General features: G+C 38.2%; 1 protein-coding gene across 4 annotated transcripts in view; it reads left to right on the forward strand.

Annotated features, from left to right (window-relative positions):
• The window catches only part of LOC135254990 (intersectin-2-like), a 140,252-nt gene extending 119,331 nt beyond the window's left edge, over positions 1-20,921 (forward strand). For all 4 annotated transcript variants that reach the window (XM_064335672.1, XM_064335667.1, XM_064335686.1 and 1 more), the window contains 7 exons: positions 4,063-4,230; positions 7,374-7,589; positions 9,835-9,956; positions 18,029-18,111; positions 18,416-18,499; positions 19,260-19,433; positions 20,283-20,921. In XM_064335672.1, the coding sequence (XP_064191742.1) occupies positions 4,063-4,230; positions 7,374-7,589; positions 9,835-9,956; positions 18,029-18,111; positions 18,416-18,499; positions 19,260-19,433; positions 20,283-20,431 (996 nt within the window). In that variant the 3' untranslated portion in view covers positions 20,432-20,921. The remainder of the gene's footprint in view (positions 1-4,062; positions 4,231-7,373; positions 7,590-9,834; positions 9,957-18,028; positions 18,112-18,415; positions 18,500-19,259; positions 19,434-20,282) is intronic.
• Positions 20,922-21,599: the final 678 nt, after the last annotated feature.

Raw genomic sequence — 21,599 nt, forward strand, 5'->3', positions numbered from 1 at the left:
GTATTCCAGTAAGTATTGTGAGAAGCTTGTGGAAGGCTACCCCAAGCATTTGGAATCAAGTTAAGCAATTAAAAGGCAATGCCACAAAATACTAACAAAGTGTATGGAAACTTTTGACCCACTGAAAATCTGATATAGGACATAAAAGCTGAAATAAATCTTTCTCTTAAGCCCTGTTCGCACGGGACTAGTATTAACTGGGGACCTCGTGATTTAGAAATGACCCCCCACGTCTGTGTTTCGCGCGGCGCATTCGCACGGGATAAGCGAAGTCTGTATTTTACTCGAATTTACTGACATTATCCCCCCGGATATGATTGAAAATGTCAAGGCTCTGCTCTGCGTAATGGTAAAATACGACCCCAAATCACGAGATGCCGATTCGCACGGGACTAATCCATATTGCTCCATCATCTGCATACAGGGCCACTGCCATTCTCTGCCCCATTTTCCTAAATATGTCATCTACCATTATTTTGAATAATACTGGACTGACTACACTTCGCTGGGGAGTACCATTGTCCTCTTCAAATACAGGGAACAATTATGTCCCTACGCTTACTTGAATGCCTCTATAAAAAAGAAAGTCCATAACTTAGTTATACAGACGGCCTCCGATTCCTACTGCATTCAGTTTAATTAACAGCCCTTCCCTCCACATATTGGCATAAGCCTTCTCATTGTCAAATTATACAACACCCAGCACTTATTTCATTGTCATAGCCTTATTTATCTCTGTACATACAGTCACCAATGCGTCTATAGTTGATCTTCCCTTCCTAAATCCACTCTGTGCATCGCTGATCAATCCCCTAGCTTCCAGAAAATACATCAACCTGTTCATAATTTTTTTCATTAATTTGTACAAATTAGATGATGTTGCAATTGGTCTATAGCTGGCTCTCCTAGAGGGATCTTTACCCAGCTTTGCAAATGGTAATACCACCACACGTTTCCAACTTATAGGTAACAGGCCAGCACTACTTATTATATAACTCTAATACAGCTCCCATCTCATTGTCTGATGCATGTTTTAGCATCACATAACAAACTTTCTCCAGGATCTGTCCTTCCACATCCCTCTAGAGCCCTCGACAGTTCATGCATGCTGAACTTCACATCTGTGGCCTCTCCTGTCTCTCATTTCTTCCTCAATAAATCCCCATGCTGCTTTAGCATTTCTCTGAGCCTTACTTTGCTCTCACTACACAGATGGTCACATCTACGAATGTCAGCAAATGCTCTACCAAGCATATTTGCCTTTTCTTTGTTTGTAACAGCAGTGATATCAACCTCCACCAACCCTGGGATTCCCAAAGATTTGCCCTTTCCCATAATTTTTAAAAACATTTTCCAAACTGTCCCTATTTCAGTGCTTCTGCCGTTTTGTTCTCTTAATTGTTCGTCTTGCTAATGCTCTACTCTGTTGATATTATAAACAGTTCCTTTCTGTCAATCCATTTTTGAGAGTCTGGAAAGCTTCACCTCTCTCTTTTATTACTTTAAATAATCCTCAGTCCACCATGGCACCACCTGCTTCTGTCTCCCCCCCCCTCTACTAACTAGGATGGCCTCATCTGCAGCTGAAATAGTTACACATGTTACTGCCTTATTACATTTATCTATAGACCCCTCCATTATTTAAACAGTTCCCAGTTTGCTTTTTCAAAGCACCATCTCTTGTTAGTTTCACTACTTTATACTCTTACATCCGCATTAACCTTACACATTATTGGATAGTCATCACTTCCTATTGTGGTTTCCCTTATTACTCCCCATTCACATCTCCCTACCAGTCATACAGGTACTATTGTTAGGCCCAAACAAGATTCAGTACCCCGGATGACATTGACTCCTGTCCCTGTTGCATCATTAACACAAGCCAATCCTATGTTATCCATAAATTATTTTACAACATTTCCATTGTTATCTTTATGACTGCTTCCCCACAGTTCATTATGAGTATTAAAATCACCTCACAAAATTACCTTTCTACTACTCTTAACTTCCTGTTAATCCCTTCTAGCTCTTCTAGCAATATTGGTCTATAAGGGTTGTAATAATTTACTATACCTATATTGCCCCCATTCCTGCATATCTCAGTTCCAACACATTCCCCTTTCTGTAACAATACCCTATATTCCAGGCCTTCTTTAACAAATGTAGCACATCCCCCAGCAGCTTCCATCAATCTGTCACTTCTTATTGTGCAATACCCTCGAATCACAAAATAAAATTGCAGTTTAAGCCATGTTTCTTGCACACACACTTCATCTGATAATACATTCATGTTATATACATATCTTTTAAATTCCTGTCCATTGGATGTCAGGCTTCTTGGTTCCAGTGAAGGATCACAAGCACCTACTAATTAGAAGGAGGATTCGATACATCATCTTTTGTCTGCTTCATTATCCCATGAATCATTTCCCCTGTAACCTCCGTAATTCCCAAAAGTTCTTTGGCTGCTCGAACCACCATATCTATATGTCTTGATTTTTTGTTGTTTTCCCATACATATTCAGTACGCTCCATGTAAATGCTACAAATTTAATTTTTTTTACTGTCTCTCTTCCATCTTCATCTGCAGCAAGTTTATGTAGGGCCACAGGCAGGTGAAGCCAATCATGTGTTAAAGTGAAGCACAGGTAGATAAGCACAGATCATGAGTGGACGGACACCTTGATGTTAGAGTAGAGTAGTAGTACACAGTGGACAAGCGATGAACTGACGGATGCAAAACAAGTAACAGTTGGTCTTTCTTGAAGTGAAGAGAAGACCAAGTTTGTGAGAAATGTAGAAAGGTGGATCTAACCTTTTGCTGCGAAAAATGAAATGTTTGTGTGTTTCCAACATGCCCTTATTGTACTTGATATTCAAAGCTTAGGATTTAACCTGCATTTATGGTTTTTTAAAATAATTTTTCAGATCTTATCAAGCAACCTTTGTTTTACAAATTCAGTCCTCTAGCCGTTATACTGAACAGCCTCCCTAGTGCATCAGTCTACCCCTCAAAATAAATTGTTTATCTTCACTATTGCTTTATGATGATGGCTTTAAAAAAATCAGACTGATCATCCAACCATGAGAGACAAAAGGGAATTTCCATTGGATAGTATCATTTTCCAATGCGGTGTTTGCCTCATTGGAAAATGATAGGACAATTTTAAGTTCATAAACTTACAAGAGCTCAAGGTGATCTGTGTTACAAATTGTTTTGTAAATCTTTGTCGCACAGGTGCATTCTATTGTAAGTGAATGTAATATTTTAAATATTGACCAGTTTTACATACATTTTTCATAGAATATTGTTTAAAGGAATCAATCTATTTTTTAAAGTTCAGGGAGCGAGGTATTTTAAGACACAGAGGAAACACTTGCCAGATGTTGTGGATGGAATTTATAATTCTCAAAGAGCATGAGGTCTGATGTAGGTCTGCCTGGGAGAGGAGAGACTGGCAGCTCTGTAAATAGGCCTCAGTGCAGGAGAATGAAATGTGAGAGAGCTGAAAGAGGTATAAGAAGTTGGACAATCCACAAAACTGTTAATGAATCTTGTACCTTGTGAAACATTTTAGTATAATGATCACTACTTTATTTACACAACTTGTCTTACCCATGAGTCATGACTGAAGCAAAATACAAGAAGAAAAATAGCAAGAAAATGGAACCAGTGTAGATGCAGAAGTGAGATCCATGTCATCCATGCTGTAGCCACTACATGTGCAGCATAAATGCAGCTTTAGTGTGTTATTATCACCAGAAGGCAAAGATGCACAGGTCCTTATATTACCTGTATGGCTCATTTGATCTTGCATTTCTGCTCTTAAGAGTCTAAGGATGATTTAGACCAGCAGCTGGCAATAAATCCATTGAATGTGCTTGGATTCTACATTAAAACGTTTAAATTATGCCATAAAAGAATGCATTTAAAAAAATCAGTTTTAATGGAGGGCAACATTGATTTTTTGCAAAATTATACTATTCACATCAGAGGCATTGTGCTGATCTTGTTCTGGTCAATGACTTCAAATTGACTTTAAAAGTATTTCTCTCCCTCAGATATTAGAAAGCACTCCTGAGATGCACGTAGACCACATTCAGTTGCGGAGAGCCCTAGAGACGGCCGAGAAACTGTGCTTACAGGTCAACGAGGGGGTCAGGCAGAAGGAGAATGAGGACCGGTTGGAGTGGCTCCAAAGTCACGTGCAGTGTGACGGCATCATTGAGGTAAGCATGTCTGCCAGAACAGGCCCACAGGGGCAGGAAACCCTTGCTTTTATTCTTAATTTGTTCACATGCAAATTACGAGGAGACTAGCATAATTGTGTGCTTGCATATTGTCATTCTTAAGTAAAAACATCACTTTTCTTTATAAAAAATTTAAATTCACAGGAATAGTCAAAAACTTTTGCCAAAATATTAAGGTTCATGACCTATGAAGCATGTCAAGTTTAGACTCATTTACAGTACATAGATTTGGATGAGAATATTCAATGTCACTCATTTACAGAATTACACATTTTACACAAAATTACAGATTTCTTTCAATGATAATTTTTAAATCTTTTTTAAGACTGAAGACTAACTTTTGTGCTTAAATTGTTTGATGCTGACTAGGCAATACATTTTCAACCAAATCAGTTCAACTGAATATCAAAGAAAAATGAATCAAAATCAATAAATTAACAAATCAGTGTAACAAAGCTGCTTCACTAGTCGTTTCAATGTGACTAAAGCCGTGTTTCCACCAAAATTACCCGGAACTTTCAGTCCCAGGAACTACTTTACCAGGAACTAAAAGGTTCCTTCAGCCAATGGTTGTCTGCGTTTCCACCGGGGTCTTAAGTACCGCGAAGATTAGGCAAATTAGCCCACTGACGTATGAAAAAGCGACGTTGTCGTCGGTCCATCTGTCATATGATTTCTTCTGTAACCCCATACTACCACCGAAGTAGCCTACATTATTTTCTAATAACCGGGACAGCCCGGAGGGGTTTATTCCACTTATATACAACGGGTTACCAACAATGACTATATATGGTTACTTTTGTATTTATTGATTTTCATATATCCTCTCAAACACATTCATTATGTTTTTATGCGAACATTCGCTTTCATGTCTTGACATCCGAAGCGACAGAATGCATTCACATTTATATGTATAACTGGCAACAACAGCAGAAAACATGCACACGTTGTAAACAATTTGCTGTTTGATTACTTTCTGGTCGTCAATTCCATATAGGCTAATCGCAAAATGACAAGAATAGAACGAAAACTCGGACTTGCGTGAAAATGTAAATTAGTAGTGGTACAGCCACCGTTTGCTTTCCTTCGAAGTTACTGCTAGCCGAGCAGCGAAGTGTGCCCTCCAGATGCGAACCATGCACCATAAATTAGTCCATAGTCTTCCTGGTCTTTTCGTGGAATTGAAAAATGGCAGTAAAATTGAGTAAAATTACGGTAGTCTGAAAAAAGCTAAAGGGAAGATTACTAGAATTAACCTGTTATTTTACCCGGACAAAATGTGCGAAAGGTGATTTCCAGTTTGCTTGTACTGTATCACCAATGTTAATTACGCAGAACTACCGCATACCTCACATCTGTATCAAACGTTTTGAGTCAACAACGGGCTAACAAAGAAAATCCGGAAGAAAATATTCAGCAACCAAATTAATCCGTTTGAATGTTTTAGTACGTAATATGCTGTCCCAGCACGAATGCTTAGCATTTTATAAAACGAATACTAAAGCAAGAAAAGAACAGAAGTAGGCTACTGCGCCGCATAACATACAAGTTTGATTTGAAGTTATTATGAAAATAAATTGGTTTGCCGCTGCATATTTTCAAACATGGCGGGTAATGGCGGAAAATAAATACAACACAAATGCTGCGAGTACTCGACCAATCAGAAATGTTCAGCGCTGCAAGCTCCACCCAAAAGGTTCCTGTACTTTCGGAAAGTACTACCCCCCGAGCAGGAACCTTTTGGGGGGTAAAATAAAGCCCCAGGAACTAAATTTAGACCCTAGTTCCTGCGGTGGAAGCGCACTGAGTTCCTCAAAAGGTTCCTAGTTCCGGGGTATAGTTCCTGCGGTGGAAACGCGGCTTTATATGTGACTTCTAACATCTGATGGCCCTAGGAGTTAAGTTACAGTTCTGGATACACACAAATTTGATTTCACATTGGGTTTGGATCTGCTAAACCACTTGACAAGGTGATCTAACTCACTTTGTGGTCGGAATTGCTTCTAGTTTAGATGTACTCAGACATCTCAAAATAGACTCACTGGAAATTATTTATGCCAATGTTTTACTGAAGCCCTGATACTCCAAGGCTTATGTACACTTTGTGAATGGAGTAGAGGGTATCAGACATTCATGGACCATAGGTCCCTATACTTCTTTCTTCCCTTCAAACAAATGAGCAATGGCACAGCAGTATGACCCTGTGGCAAACCACCAGAGCACAATAACCATTTTTATACAGATAGAGGTACACAGAGATGAGGGTGCTGATGGTACAGTAACGATAAGGCTGCAGCTGTTCACGAATGTGATTGAAAGTGTGTGTCAAAAGACACCCTGTTAGGGACAGAAGAGCTGGAATATTCTGGAATTCCAGATGCAGGAATTTTGGAATATTCTGGTATTTATTTCATCTTTTCAACTAATAAATCGTTGTCTTCAGCATCTTATTGAGCCGCTCCAGCAGCCCGTCAGTTTGAGGATGGTAAACGCTTGTTCGTAGAGTTTCCTTTTTGGAAACCAGCCTAGACATAGCTTAGAAAAAACATTGAAAAATACATATTTATGTTGGTATTGTCATTCAATTTGAAACAAAAGTTCAAGCATCTTCTACTGTGATTCAGCATCTGTTATTTTGTGTCAGTAATATTTATAGTTTCAGTAATTCTGACTCTTGGAAAACAAATGTCCAAGGGTTAACTTTCAGAAGAGACCAGGATTATGTCTGTAGTCAAAGGCATTCAAGAACCATTTTATGTTGGGTATGTCAATTTTGGGCTTATGTTAAAAAGGGGGGTTCTTGAGAAGGGGTTAATGTTTAAATATTGTGTGAGATCATGAAATCTGATCTGTGCCCTAATCATAGAGCTTGAATTGAACTATCAAATGAGGATGCTACTCAAATCAAATCCGGCCTGATGTGATCACAGGTTGGAATTCCACTCCCAGAAGTCACATAAACTGATTAGTGTAAACGTAGCCTTAGAATGGGAAGAAAATATGTTAACTCTGCTTCAAGTGTGACTTATATCGACACAGAAAGGGAGTGGGACTAAACACGCATGCATTCATAACTGTTGTGCATCATGTATGTATATTCTGTCTGCAACCTTTCCATCTAGAATCTTGTCTTCAACTCCCTTACCAACTGCCTGGGGCCACGCAAGCTTTTGCACAGCGGGAAGGTTCACAACAAGAGCAAAGGAAACAAGGAGCTGTATCTCTTCCTATTCAATGACTTCCTGCTCCTTACCTATGCTATCAAGCAGTTTTCCTCATCGGGAGGAGACAAGCTCTTCATCCCCAAGTCCAACATGCAGTTTAAGATGTACAAAATGGTGAGGCTCCCATATTTGAATCCTGCTTTTGTTCTGTTTTTAATCAATAGATCTTTATCCATTTACCTAGCTGCATTTAAACAGGGGGACATGGGTGTGGCTGAATGCATTGAGTTTTCATTCCATAATGTGATAAATACCAGTTTGGTATATATACAATTTTGTTTTCCAAAAAGCTAATCATGAGAAGAGAGCACTAATTGCCCATGAACTTAATGTACAACTTTTATACAGTGGCTTCAGAAGGTATTCAGACCTTCAGATCAAATTTTACACATCCTGACTTAATTTAATTGATAAAATTTACTTTTTTGCAATCAGTGACAATACTTTGACAAAGCAAAAAAGTATTTTTAGAAATTTTTGCAAATTTATAAAAATTGGAATTCAGAAATATGTGAATTACATAATGATTCAAACCCTTTGCTATGATGCTCCCAATTAAGCTCAGGTGCATCCTGTTTCCTTCCCTCCCTTGAGATGTGTTTAGAACTCGAATAGAGTCCACCTGTGGCTAATTCAACTGATTGGGCATACAGAGATAGAAGGATAGCCATCTCTGCAGAACTGCATGCATCAATTTGGCCTTTATAGTAGAGTGGCTAAGCAGCAGACACTCCCGAGTAAAAGGCATATGACAGCCCAGTTTGTGAAATGGCACTTAAAGGACTCTGAGAGTATGAGGCTAAAGATTCTGTGGTCTAATGAGACAAAAATTTAACTCTTTGGTCTAAATGCCAAGCGCTACGTCTGACGAGAACCAGGTACCACTCATCATCTGGCTAATAGCATCCCTATGCTAAAGCATGGTGTTGGCAGCATCATGCTATGGGGATGGTCCTTAGCGGCTGGGGCTAGGAGACTGGTCAGGGTTGAGGGAACAATGAAGGGAGCCAAATGCATAGAGGTTCTTAAACAACAACCTGAAGCTCACGGTCGAGACAACAATGTAGTGGCTTCGGGACAAATCCCTGCATGCCCTTGAGTGGCCTAGCCAAAGCCTGGACTTGAACCCCATTGAAAATCTGTGGAGAGACCTGAAGAATGCATTTCAGAGACCCTCCCCTTCCATTCTGACAGAACTTGAGAACCTGCAAAGAAAAATGGGAGAAACTGCCCAAAGTGTGCAAACCTGGTAGACATTTTCACTTTGTAATTATAGGGTGTTGTATGTAGATTGATGGAAAAAGATAAATAAATCAATAATGTCTATAACACAACAATGTGGTAAAAGTGAAGGGCCAGAATACTTTCCAAAGCCACTGTATAAACACTCATACTTTGTCATGAAATAAAACCTATATTTTAGATTTGAGAACATAATTTTAGTTGCCGATGTTGCTGATGTACTGCTTTCACCAAAGCACCATTTTAATTTGGGTCTGGCATAGTTCCCAGGGATGTGCAGTCCGGGTATTCACATCACCTTTTGAAATCCAGCTAAAATATGGTTCAACTTTTAGTTTTTATTTTCACAACACATTTTGTCTTGTAAATGATCATTTGATAAATATTAATTCCTGTATTGTTTGGAGAAATGTGTGGTGTGGAAGGTACTGGCTAAGGGCATGCCTTAGAGATGTCCTGTGCCTTTCCATCAGCATTTGTGATGGCATTTCTTTTCTGTCAATATGTACATTAGCATTATCTGTCCACTGAAGTGAGGGAAGTAATGTTTCACCCTGTACCTAGCGTAAACGTAAGATGTATGTCCAAACATAATTGAGTCCAAAGTATGCTAAATCAGTGTGGTACTGCATGCTTCTCAGTAGAATGATCTTTCATAAGCATTACAAGTTATGGTAAATTGCAATTAAGTATTTTTGAATGACCTGAGTGTAGGTAAGCCTATATTCTCATCTATGGGTTATGTACATGGTTCAAGAGGAACAACATAAATTTAAATGCCCATTTAAAAATGTGTCTATGGTTGTTTTCCTGGTGCAGTACAGAAGAAATGTAAAAATTGGGATCAGCAGTGCTACCAAACAAAAAAAAAAGGTTAATTTTGACACCTGCATTAATGCTGTTTACAGGTGTGTGTCTTGAGGTAGAGCCCTGCAACAGGACTGGGATCCCATGGGACCCAACAAAATTTTTGAGGTCATGGGACGTTTACTCTGATGTGGGCAGGTGCAGGCGATCAGAATCAAGTTTGCAGGATGATAAACGTACCCCAAATACATGTTCACTCATGCTCTTTGGCTGTAGCATCTGATACTGTTCTCTTCTGTCCTCCGTCCAGCCGCTGTTTTTGAATGAGGTCGTCATCAAATTACCTTCTGACCCCTCAAGCGAAGAGCCAGTTTTCCATATCTCCCACATCAACCGTGTTTACACACTCAAGACTGAGAGCATCAATGAGAGGTGAGCCAGACACAGGGCCCAGAGTGTCCAGGGCAGCAGAAATGCAGTTTTGTAGGAAATTAGCTGGCCAAAATAAGGATTCCCAGCTGTCAGCTCTCTTTTACATCAGCTGGTAAACTAAAACAGTCTTGGCAAACAAAAACAATCTAACTGAAATAATTTAAAACAAACTACCGAAAGTGAATTATCCCTCTTATCCACTGTCAGGGAAGTGAAGGTTAAGTAAAAATATGCTTATTTTCTGAATCCAGTAGTTCCAACAATCAATGCCCTTTTTAATATGTTCACCACTCTGAATACTCAACACAATTGGGATTGCATGCTAGAACCCCTCATTTCTAAAACCTGACAAAATTACTTAGTGACCTTATGTTGTTGAAAGCAGGGCTAAGCACAGTGATATTTGTGGTTTTAGCCTCTTTCTAACATTACCGGTCACATGTTAAGAGGTAATTCAGCTCAGCTATTGAATACCTCTACAACATGGAAATGTACTCCTGCTTTTAACAACAGATGTGATGGTTGTAAATTCCTGGCAAGCCTCAACAACCCGTTCTACATATACATTAGTACTTTCTGTTGAAGATTTCAATCAAATATTACGGATTGGCATTCAAACTTTAAATTGGAAATAGGAAACCATGAAGCTTATGGCGATTTGTGGCCACACTGGACCCTGACACCCCATAAATAGCTTTGTGTTCTGGTATCTCTTCAGAAGCTATTAAACTCTGTAGGACAGGGGACCCATAGATTATGCCTTGATGCCTAGGGCATCAGCGTGACTTTTAATTGCCCCAAAGAATTTTCCTTTCATGTTTGTGGAAGAGAGAACAGGCAGCATTCTTATTTAGGAACAATATAGTATTATATGTACCTTGAACAGGTTTGTCCTATCCACTAACATTGTTTCTTTTTCTAAGACCATGAATTAAACACAAGACATCCAACACCATAAAGACCACTTCCACTTCCAGATTTTAATTAACTTGTTGGTGCAATCCCTGAGTGGCCATGACACCAGTGTCCTGAGATTTTTCTCATTCTTTCAGTGCTGCTACAACCAAACTATGAGTTGAAAACACAAACTCTGTGTTTCGGCTTTATTTGTAGACGATTCAGGGAAACTATGAGTTTCTCAGGGCCACCGTTGTCGCCATTTGGTTATCCATTTACCAAGCACCCCCTCCCTGCAGTCTCATCTGCAACCACATCCCCCACTCACGACACACTGGACAATAGTGTCTATCTGGGAATTCATAAAAATATTCTTTCACCACTAAATATTCCGTCATAGCAACAAGATAAACCCAGCAATAACCCTAAGATATGCCAATACTGCTATGAAAACGCTGCGTACTGAATAACAAAATAAACAAGACAGGTCTTTCTAAAATTACCATGTCATTCTTCTATTATTATCTGGGACTAAATATAGAATAAATATACAACCTTACCATTGGTTTTACATGTAGAGATGTCCCTTTCTAGTCTGAGGGGTCATATATTGTCTTGGACAATCCGTTTGTGAAATATACGCTCATTTGGGACGCCTGGGTACTTTCCAAAATAGCTGTGCGTAATACCACACATGCTGTTTATGGTGTTGTCGTCCTTTGTACTACAATCTAGCTTGACTGACAATTAATTTATCCAATAGGTGACAGAATAAGCTTTCTAACAATGTATAATATGTCTAATTTTACTTTTGGAATCGCGTTTTATAGCTCAGCGTAACCGAAAGTTTTGAATCATTATCTCCACTTTACGCATTCACTCAGTGGTAGCGGTAAAAGACACTGCACCTAGCAAAACGTTATTGGTCAGTTTGGAAAATAATATTATTCTTGGCCTTCTAAGCATGGCTAAGGCATATTTTTGCTGATAGACCGAGCTGATATACTGTTATGTGGTTATATACGTTAGTTTTGAAATTGAGTGTCTTTAAATAGGTTAGAAAACATTGCATACTGTAGAATACAGAAAATGATATGAGAGTTAATGATTACACATTTAGATACTGTACCACATTGTGTTACAATGTTTTTGCATTATTTTTAAATCAATGTTTTATCTTGAACAGTCATACGTTTATGACTGAACAGTCATTTATATGCTTTATAATGGAAAATAAAGCATTTTGTTAATTTTTGGAGATATTTTTGATATCTTTCTGGACCCCTAGATATTTTAGACCCCTGTACTGATAGAAAGCTTGTAATTGAAATTGAAAATGATGCAAAAGTGAGTTTCTTGAGTCAAAACAGTTGATTTGTAGTTAAATAGATGATTATGTTGTGATATACAGCAATGCATAATTTAGACATTTTGGATATAATTGGAGACACTGGGTACACTGCTTACTTTTTGCTTCATAGATCCTTAGCTATTCTGCATATCCACCCTTAGATTTTATGCACTTGCGGCCAAGGAGTTTTTGATCCAGGACATGTATAGTTTAACCTGTTTTATATATGGGATCTCTAAGTATGGAATTATAAAGCTTTAAATAAGGTACCCCCTAAATGGGCAAGAATTGGGCAGATTTTGCATCTGCGCAAAGGGGTTAAGAAAAAAGTGCTGTTTAATATTTCAATCTAGGTTTATTGAATTATAATTGTCATGTGTACATACCTCCTGGCAGTCATGCTATTTTAATATAAAATTAAGATTTTAGGGTGGTTTATATGGTTTATATGTTTATAAGACAGATTACTTGTGAACAAGCATTGTCTTTTAACTGAGTTAGACGTCACACCTCATGTCATTGTAACAACAGATGTCTTGCATTTAATTTTTTTTCATGTATTTTACTGTGGCAGTTAAAATGCATAGTTACATTAAAATGTATATTAAATGGTACAACAGTAAAAAAAAATGTCCATGTCGAACTTAAAAAAATAAAGAACAAATACAATGCCCTCTATAGTGTTTGGGATAAAGACACAAAGCTCTGTACTTCACAATATTTGTGGTTATATTATATTATATTATTATATATATATATTATATTATATTAATGTTAAGTAAATGAAAGTAGTCATGTTTAGTACTTTTTATTGTTTGTATGTAGTTACTGCTTGAAATCTGTTAGCCTTAGACATCACATGGTGCTGAATATCTTCTCTTCATCACATCAGTAACTCGGCCATCATGACTACCTTTGTAAACACTGAAGTCTAAGGTATTTTCCATATCAGGTGTTACCCATAACTTGAAACCCCAACAAGTAGGATTGCTGTTCATGTACTGTTTTAATCCTGACCAAAATTTTGACTTTACCATGCACTCCTTTGTTGCCAAATTCCGGTTTGGTTGAAAAAACTCATGGCACTTTTGTTTGAGGTGGTCCATCCGATAACGAAGCTTCCTAAGACTATCCTGGTTATCCACTGTGGCAGGACCTTCAAAATACAGAGCTGCTAACAGAACCTTAAAACGGTCATGTGACATGAAAGATCTCCCCCATGAACCCTCAAGGGACTTGGTACTGGGGAACAGTACTGATGGATGTCAGGGAGAACTTGGATTCCCATGTAAATGAGTTACCCCACAAATCTGTAAAACTCATCTGTGGTGTCCTCATTACATGCTCCTTTACTGTTTGCATATGATGTTTGATTCGAAATGAGCTCCCATCCCTGGATATTTGTAAAGCTGAAAATATTCGCAGCTGCAGCCTGGGTGTAGAACAGCATGAAAAAGTCATGACCGGAAACCACACGGTCCTGCACACGCTCTTCTATGCCAAATGGACAGCTGGGCATAAACAGGAGACGGTTTTGTGCCTGTACATCCATGTCAGCATTGGAAGGGTAGGTGGCTGAGTCAGAGAAGCATTTACACGTTCTAGCTGACTTAGGACCTGTGTAAAGCCGGGCACCCACCGCACGCGTCGCGTATGCGTCGCGTAAACAGCAGGGCGAAGCAGCACGGCGCGACGCGTAGGGTGTCTCCACTGGTTCCGTTTGTGTCGCGCAAAGGCTTGCGTAAAAGCTATATATTCCTAGTAGCTCTCGCAGTCTGCAGTGGGCTTTTACATCGTGTATTTCACGTTTGTTCACGACTGTTGATTATGGGTTAAGTGAATACTTTGGTGAGAGACCTTTTTCAGTTTGTTAATTTGGTAATATTTCGTTAACTCGTAAATAGCCTACGTGAGAAAGTAAACGCTTTCAAGAAGTACCATAAACTTAAATCGCAACGTAGCCTGCATAACAATCAATCTCAAACTGTATTAATTTATTTGCTTGGTTAACAAGCGTGCCAATTTCATGAAGAATATGTAATGATCATAATAATAATAAATAATCCGTAATCAACCATTGGGAATTCCCGTGTTGTCTTGCCATTCACGTCAAAACATTTATAGGATCAGATTTAGTAAAATCAGCTAATCATGAAAAAGTCAGTAACAGTTTTAATCTTGAAGGGATATGAACACCACAACGCCATGAACACCGGAAGCTTTGAAGTACAAGTGCAATAAAGGCTTGCTTACAACTTAATTTATAAAATAGGTGCATTTTCATCGGCAAGACCACTAAATAATCTGATTTTTTTAAAGCTCTGTGGATTATCTGATTTTTATTAACAAGCCCTTTTTGAAAGCACGGCGAACGAAGACATCGGAGAAGTCAAATAGGCTGAGCAATGGTTGGTTAAAAACTATCTTCCAATACTCGAGCTAACAAACCGCTGCTCGGTGCATTCCCTTTTACGTCACTCAATAGCCTACGTCTTTCTGTGGTGTATTTTCAAATTTACCCCACCCCCTCCGCAAAATAAGACGGCGAAACTAAGTTTGCCTTTCCCCCAGGTTCCAGTTATTTATTTATTTTTACAAAACGAAAAGGCTTGTATTTTTTTTAGCTGCTTAAAAAATATCTGGGAGGTAACTAGGGACACACCCCCAGTAATATAAGGATGAAATATAAATCAGAGCATGTATACCTAGCATTTTAGGGCATATTTCTGTGTATAAACAGGCCATCGTGACGCGCGACAAGCCGAAAAAATAGAACAGAAGCGAAAAACTACGCTTCAGTTCGCTTGTGTCGCGCGAGCTTCGCAGCCGGTACGCGACGCGTTCGCATCTGGTGGAGACGACGTCGCCCGCTGCCGTTGTAATAACAGTACTTCAACTACGCTTCAGTTACGCGCGTAGTGCGCTCGCGGTCGATACGCGTGCGGTGGGTGCCCGGCTTAAGAATGGCTGACCATACCCAAAATAATCATGTAATGTGAATATTACTCATATAAGAAGGCAAAGCCATTATTAATACATTTTCATTAAAAAAGGTCTACACGCATACATACCGTCTGCACTTGCTCAGTGTGCATTTGTGCTCACAGCAGCTCTTCATTTACTGCACCCACCTCCATATAGTGCATGCCCTGATGGTCCTCCATGTTGTGCTCTGCAGCAACCCTGAGCTCATCTGGTGTCAGCACCCTCCCACCCTTCAGGGACTGAAGCAGACAGCTGTAGTCATCTCCATCCCCATCCATCACAACAATACATAAATATATAATTAGCTGCCTTGTTTCATTAATCAATATCATTTTAAAGCCTCAGTCACTAAAGGGCTGTATACCACTTTACACTTGTGCTTGTGTAAAGAATAGGCTACAATCTAAAAGCTCAACCTTAATAATGTGAGATATATTCTGAATGAACAAGAGATGCTCTGAATAAATAGACATAAATCATCAGTGACAGTGGCTGAACATCATGCACATCTTATAATGCCATGTTATTCTAAACAGGCTAATCATGCTCATGTCAAAATGTGATGGTCAGAAAACTACGTGGATATGATTGTCTCAAAAAAAAAGAAGTAACTGATCCACAAATAAATGTAGCCGATCCACAAATAATTGCAGCTGGTTCACATCTGACCAATCACAGCATGTATACACTTGCATGATTGTGTAGTGTAGCACCAAGACAACTGCTCGGTAGGTTAAATTGCTGTAATGGCAATGAACCGAATGAAGCTTTTAAACCTTGAACCAAAGTGAAACCACGTCATCTTATATTTGTACTATCCCATTAGATTTGGAGAGGGGCTGCCAAAAAAAGCTGTAACATTTGGTCAACATGGCTGTCCATAAAGACTTGCAACATAACTTCTTATATATAACAAGTTAGCTTGCTTACTGCAGGCCCTGCACAAACACTCATTTTAAAACAACTATAGATGAGGCTAGTGTAGATTGAATTGAACTAACCTAGTCTGTTTATGTCAAAACATCTGTCAACCTACATTTCCACACCTTTTGATGTCTAGATGCCATCAATATTTGGGCTTGTGCACAGTGGGCTACCTTCTTCAAAAGAATGAGCCATCTCTTTAAAATGACAACAAATTTTGCAAAAGCCGTCCATGACCATTTAACTGAGTAGGTGTTTAAAACTTTATTCCCTTGTGGAATTTTGACATTGAAATGTACGGAAGAGGATTAGGGCCTCGTGCAATTTTTTTTTGAGTTCTGACTTTAAAGTCAGAATTCTTAGAATAAAGTCAGAATTCTGACTTTATTCTCAGAATTCTGACTTTAAAGTCAGAACTCAAAAAAAAATTTCACATGTGACCCTAATCCTCTTCTGTAGAAATGATATTAGAATGTTCAATACATATGTTTAGCAAAAGTCACGAATGTGGTGCCATATGCATTTCATGATGGCAAAATTAATTGATTTTCTTAGTGACAAATAGTCGTGTCTGCTTTGTACTGTATTGTATTTTATTTTAATGTGCTGTTTTCCTTGAAATATGTTTTAACTGAGCTGCCCTCTTGGCCAGGTCTCCCTTATAAAAGAGATTCTGTCTCAATGGGACTCACCTGGTAAAATAAAGGTTAAATAAAATAAAATAATTACTTTTATTTACTAGGCTGCCATAGTTACCTGCAAATGGCACATTTCTAAATTAATGGTAGTTAGCCCTATCCTCTACCGACATACAAATAATTAGCAGGTCTGTCAAGTCTACAACACCCCATTAAAAACACTTCCATTTAAAAATGACAAACACTTCATCATTCATGGATAAATGACAGAATCCATGCCTATATGTTTCTTTCAGCTTTCAGTGTTTGCATGTATGTATGTGTATGCATATCTCTAATGGCCTACATTTACAGTATATGCATTACTGTTATCACAAACTCAGTACCAAAATGAATTATATCTGAAGGCAAAAATGTTTTCAACTTGAAAAAATGCCAAGATACTTAATTGTGGATTAATGAGTTTTATTTTGTTTAATAAAACTTCAAGAAATTGTCATTATTTCTTAGTTATTGAAAAACACATTTAAGCTATTTAGCTACAGGTTTAAAATGATAAAAGTTTTGCAATGTTTTATATTAATTCTGACAAAAGAAAATTCGAACAAATTTCTCTTATGTGATTCCTTCAAATTTCGTTTTTAACAGCCCAACTCTGCATCTCCCACAAAAGAACGTCTTCTGAAAAATATTAGTACATACTTATTCTTGTCTTCCATTGCAGTCGTGGAATATGGAAATTCACTGTATGCCATGTCCAATGCGCATGGCTCTTAAAGGGAATGAAGAGAGGTCATTTGATTGGATATTAATGGATCCAGCTGCACCACACTTACTAATATATTCTGTGTAATCCAGCTCCCTTTTCAAGTGTGCCGCTTTCTTTGAGCAGTGCACTTCTCACCCCTGGTCATGAAAATACCAACATTCAGTAGCCACGCCTAGTGTGCCTACACGCTGTGCCATTGACTGTGCCCATGAGCCGTGCAATATTCAATCCAGAAGATAAATCCCACAGTCTCCCTTTACTAAAATAAACATTTCAGATTCTGTTTGTTAACTAGGCTACAGTTTTTAAGTAGTTCTTTACCATTAATGTGTTTTCTTATTTGGAAGTGGTGTCTTAAGTATTTCGTGTTTCTCCACAAATAATTGGTCCTGAACCACTGAATACAATAAAGCAGTGACCAAGGTGGGCTTGTGGGAAAAAAATCATCTCAATTTTAAATTATATTTATTTCATGCAATATGTCTGTGATTTTGATTGATTTCTCTAGGATAGCCTGGGTCCAGAAGATTACAACTGCCTCAGAGGAGATTATGGAGATGGAGAAGAAGAAGCGAGAAAAGACATACCAGGGTAAGGCTTGCAACATTACTCACTGGCTCCACTGTGTTATCACCATAGACAGTAAGAACTGAAGAGCACCCATGACATGTACCTGTACTATCATTACTTTTTTATTCAATGTTAAGGTAAGTTACAGTATATTTTACCTGGGTCATACAAAGCCTGGTTTAGAGTTTTTTTTTATTGATTTAAATATTTAATAAATAAAAAGCATTTATTTATTTATTTATTCATTCATTCATTCATTCATTCATTCATTCCAGATTAACTTGCTACTTCATGCTGGCTAATAAGTATATTTCTATGGCTACAGGGCGCTCTCAGAAGGGCAGTGAAATCGGCCGGCTGCTTGTAACAATCCTGGAAGCCACTGATCTCCAGTCCTGCAAGGCTAACGGTGAGTTTCAAGGCAGGACCTTACACAATTTAACTTTTTCTTTTATTTATTTTATTTTGCTTTTTATATTTATTTGTCAGGATCTGTGTGTAGTTTTAACATACATTTCAAAATATTATTTTTATGAAAAAGTAGATTTTCATCTGCAGTACCTGGGTAGGTGTACTGACAGAAACATCACAACAGAAATACCACAAGAGAAACATTGCCCAAATGTAATTGATTCAGTGATTAATGTCACATGAACAGTTACAAAAACCTATTTTGATTTTTGATTAAAGGCCTGACAAAAATCATTTACAGCATGATAATCACTTAATGATGAAAGCTTTGCTCTACCCAAGGCCATGGTTCAGTCTGAGTGGAAAATTTACATAAATTGCTTTGGTCTATGGATACAAGTATCCATTCATTTGTACTTTTCGCTCCTGGTGTTTATTTTTCACCTCCTGGTGTTTATTTTTCACCTGATTCTGCTTGTGCTGATTCTGATTTAAATGTTTATAATTGTGGTTCAGACAAAATCATCTTTGTTTTATACAGGTGTATCTCACCTGTACCTTATCATTCACCTAGAGATCCACAGCTAAATTTAATAGAGCTAAAGGATTAGACACCAGACTGTTTTAGGATATGTGATCAATTCATATGATCACATATATTCTTTGGAAAGGTTAATCAAAAGATTGTTCACAAGACATAAATGCTTTTATTCTTTGGCTTATTTAAACTGCTAGATCTCTTCCATTTTTTTCTACAGGAAAGGGGAACCCATACTGTGAGGTGACTATGGGTGAGCAGTGTTACACCTCTCGTACCCTGAATGACACCCTCAACCCAAAGTGGAACTTCAACTGCCAGTTCTTTCTCAAAGACCTCCACAAGGATGTCCTATCTATTACCATCCGAGAGAGGGACCAGTTCTCTCCTGATGGTCAGTACCACATACAACATATACTCCCCTATACATTGGGTTCCTTGTTAAGAATTTTAGGTAATTGTGAGTAGTACGTAAATACATATAGATGCCAGTAGCATTGTTCAGACAGGGCTGCCTGCACCATCTGCAAATGAAGTATACTCCAAAGCAACTACTGTGCAGCTCAGCTGGTGGACTTTTGAGTGGAAATAAGTGGCAGTGTGCTGTACAAGTTTCCAAGGAGATGATCTGTGCTTTCCTAAATTCATATTATGGCAAAATTCTAATTATGGCAAAACAAATGTCATGGGTATTGTAAAAAAATATATAATAAACCCCTTTCCATGACATGTGAACACAGCGGATTATCTGCTAACTACATATTCCAAATTCACAAGTTCACACATATAAGACACTCAGCAAATCTCCCTGTTATCGCACCACCCATGGTCAGTTTTCTTTTAGATTCAAAGGTGTAAATCTGGAACAGTTATTGTAACTCTGAATCCTCCTCTTTTTACAGAAAAAACTCAAGAGCCTTTCTGATTAACCAAATCACAAACTAGGCATTTACACTCAGTCACACATGCACTCATTCATGTACACAAATTCTAACATGCATCATTGTTTTTCTCATGTCTTTTTTAAAAAAGTTGTCTTTTTTGTGGGTATTTTTTCTTTTTCTTGTTTTATTTTGTTATTTTTATTATTCATATAAGCCTTTTTGAGTTTATAACCCCTTCCTGCACTATGTTCATATTTACTTATTTCATTATTTTTTTCTCCTTCATGTTATGTCCTCTGTTTTTTAAACTATGTACAAATATGTTAATAAACCAGTTACCACTCCCACCTGATCCACAGGTTTCCTGGGGTGCACAGACGTTCTCCTAGAAACCATCAAGAAGGAGCTGGAGAACAAGGGACCAGCAAACCGGAGGCTCCTGCTGCATGAGGTGGAGACTGGGGAAGTGTGGGTCCAACTAGACCTGCAGCTGTTTGAACCGAAATAAGCTGTATGACATTATACTCCCTGAGGGAAACACTGACCGGAGGAAACATGCTCACACACCCATACAAATACACACAAAAACACACACACAAATGCGCCTGGTCACATCACACACTAACGAGCAGATCCTGAGATGATTGGCATCCACTCTGCTGCTTGTCTAATCTGTGCATCACTCCTATACTGCAGTGGGCCACTTACTGTTTGGCTGCTGTGAACCCAACACTGCAGGGTGAAGCATCCTGGCAATGCTCTCTTTTAAGCAAGAAACTGGACTTTACCAAACTGCATTTGTACTGTTTTTATGGGTTACTGGAATTATTTAATAGTCATACAATTAGGATATAGCTGAGGGATTTTTTGGATATTTGTATAACGGTAACATAAAAGGGCATTTCCTCTTCTGTAAAGTTAATTCTTTTTTAAGTTTCTGTCTCTGATAATATTCCATTTAGACATTTTCATTTGTAAATAAAGATAGATAAAAACAATTCATTGAAGCAACTTTTGAATACCTTTGTCATCTTGACCTGTTGGGTGAAAGGCAGGCAGGAATTGGATTCATGTGTGTGTATCTGCAATGTTGTGGCTTTATGCGACTGGATCATTTCCCAAAATGTGTATTTGACAATTCATTGGGCTTCATTCACGAAAAATGTACAATCACATTTGATCGCAAACTGTGTGTAAGAATATTTCCAAGAACATTTCGGCATTCATCATTTGTTTTCTTATCTTTATCCTATTTCATAGCTGTTTCCGTATGCTAATCACATGAACAGGATTGCACATACAATTTATGAACAATCATCTCATACACCTGGGATACGTTAAATATATTAAAAATAAGGTCTACACGTGTCATGAATCCCATATTGGTTTTTGTAAGAGCATTTTAAAGAACTGAAGTAAGAATAATTTAAGAAAAGTTTTGTGAATCAGGCCTAATGAGTGTATACTTATGGAAATTCCTGAAGTGAGAAACTAGCATTTATTTTCCTTCTACTTGAATAACCTGGCTTGGGGCCTTCCACGATCAGAGTTGGGAATCCAAGGCTACATGGAATGTAAGTCCCTAACCCTGGCCATGTTGTTTTTACCTTAAAATAGTTCAGCTTTCCAATGGCAGGAGTGAATATCAGTGGCCTGGTACAATAATTTGGACTAAT

The sequence above is a fragment of the Anguilla rostrata genome, chromosome 1, assembly GCF_018555375.3.
Source record: "Anguilla rostrata isolate EN2019 chromosome 1, ASM1855537v3, whole genome shotgun sequence".
NCBI classification, from domain to species: Eukaryota; Metazoa; Chordata; class Actinopteri; order Anguilliformes; family Anguillidae; genus Anguilla; species Anguilla rostrata.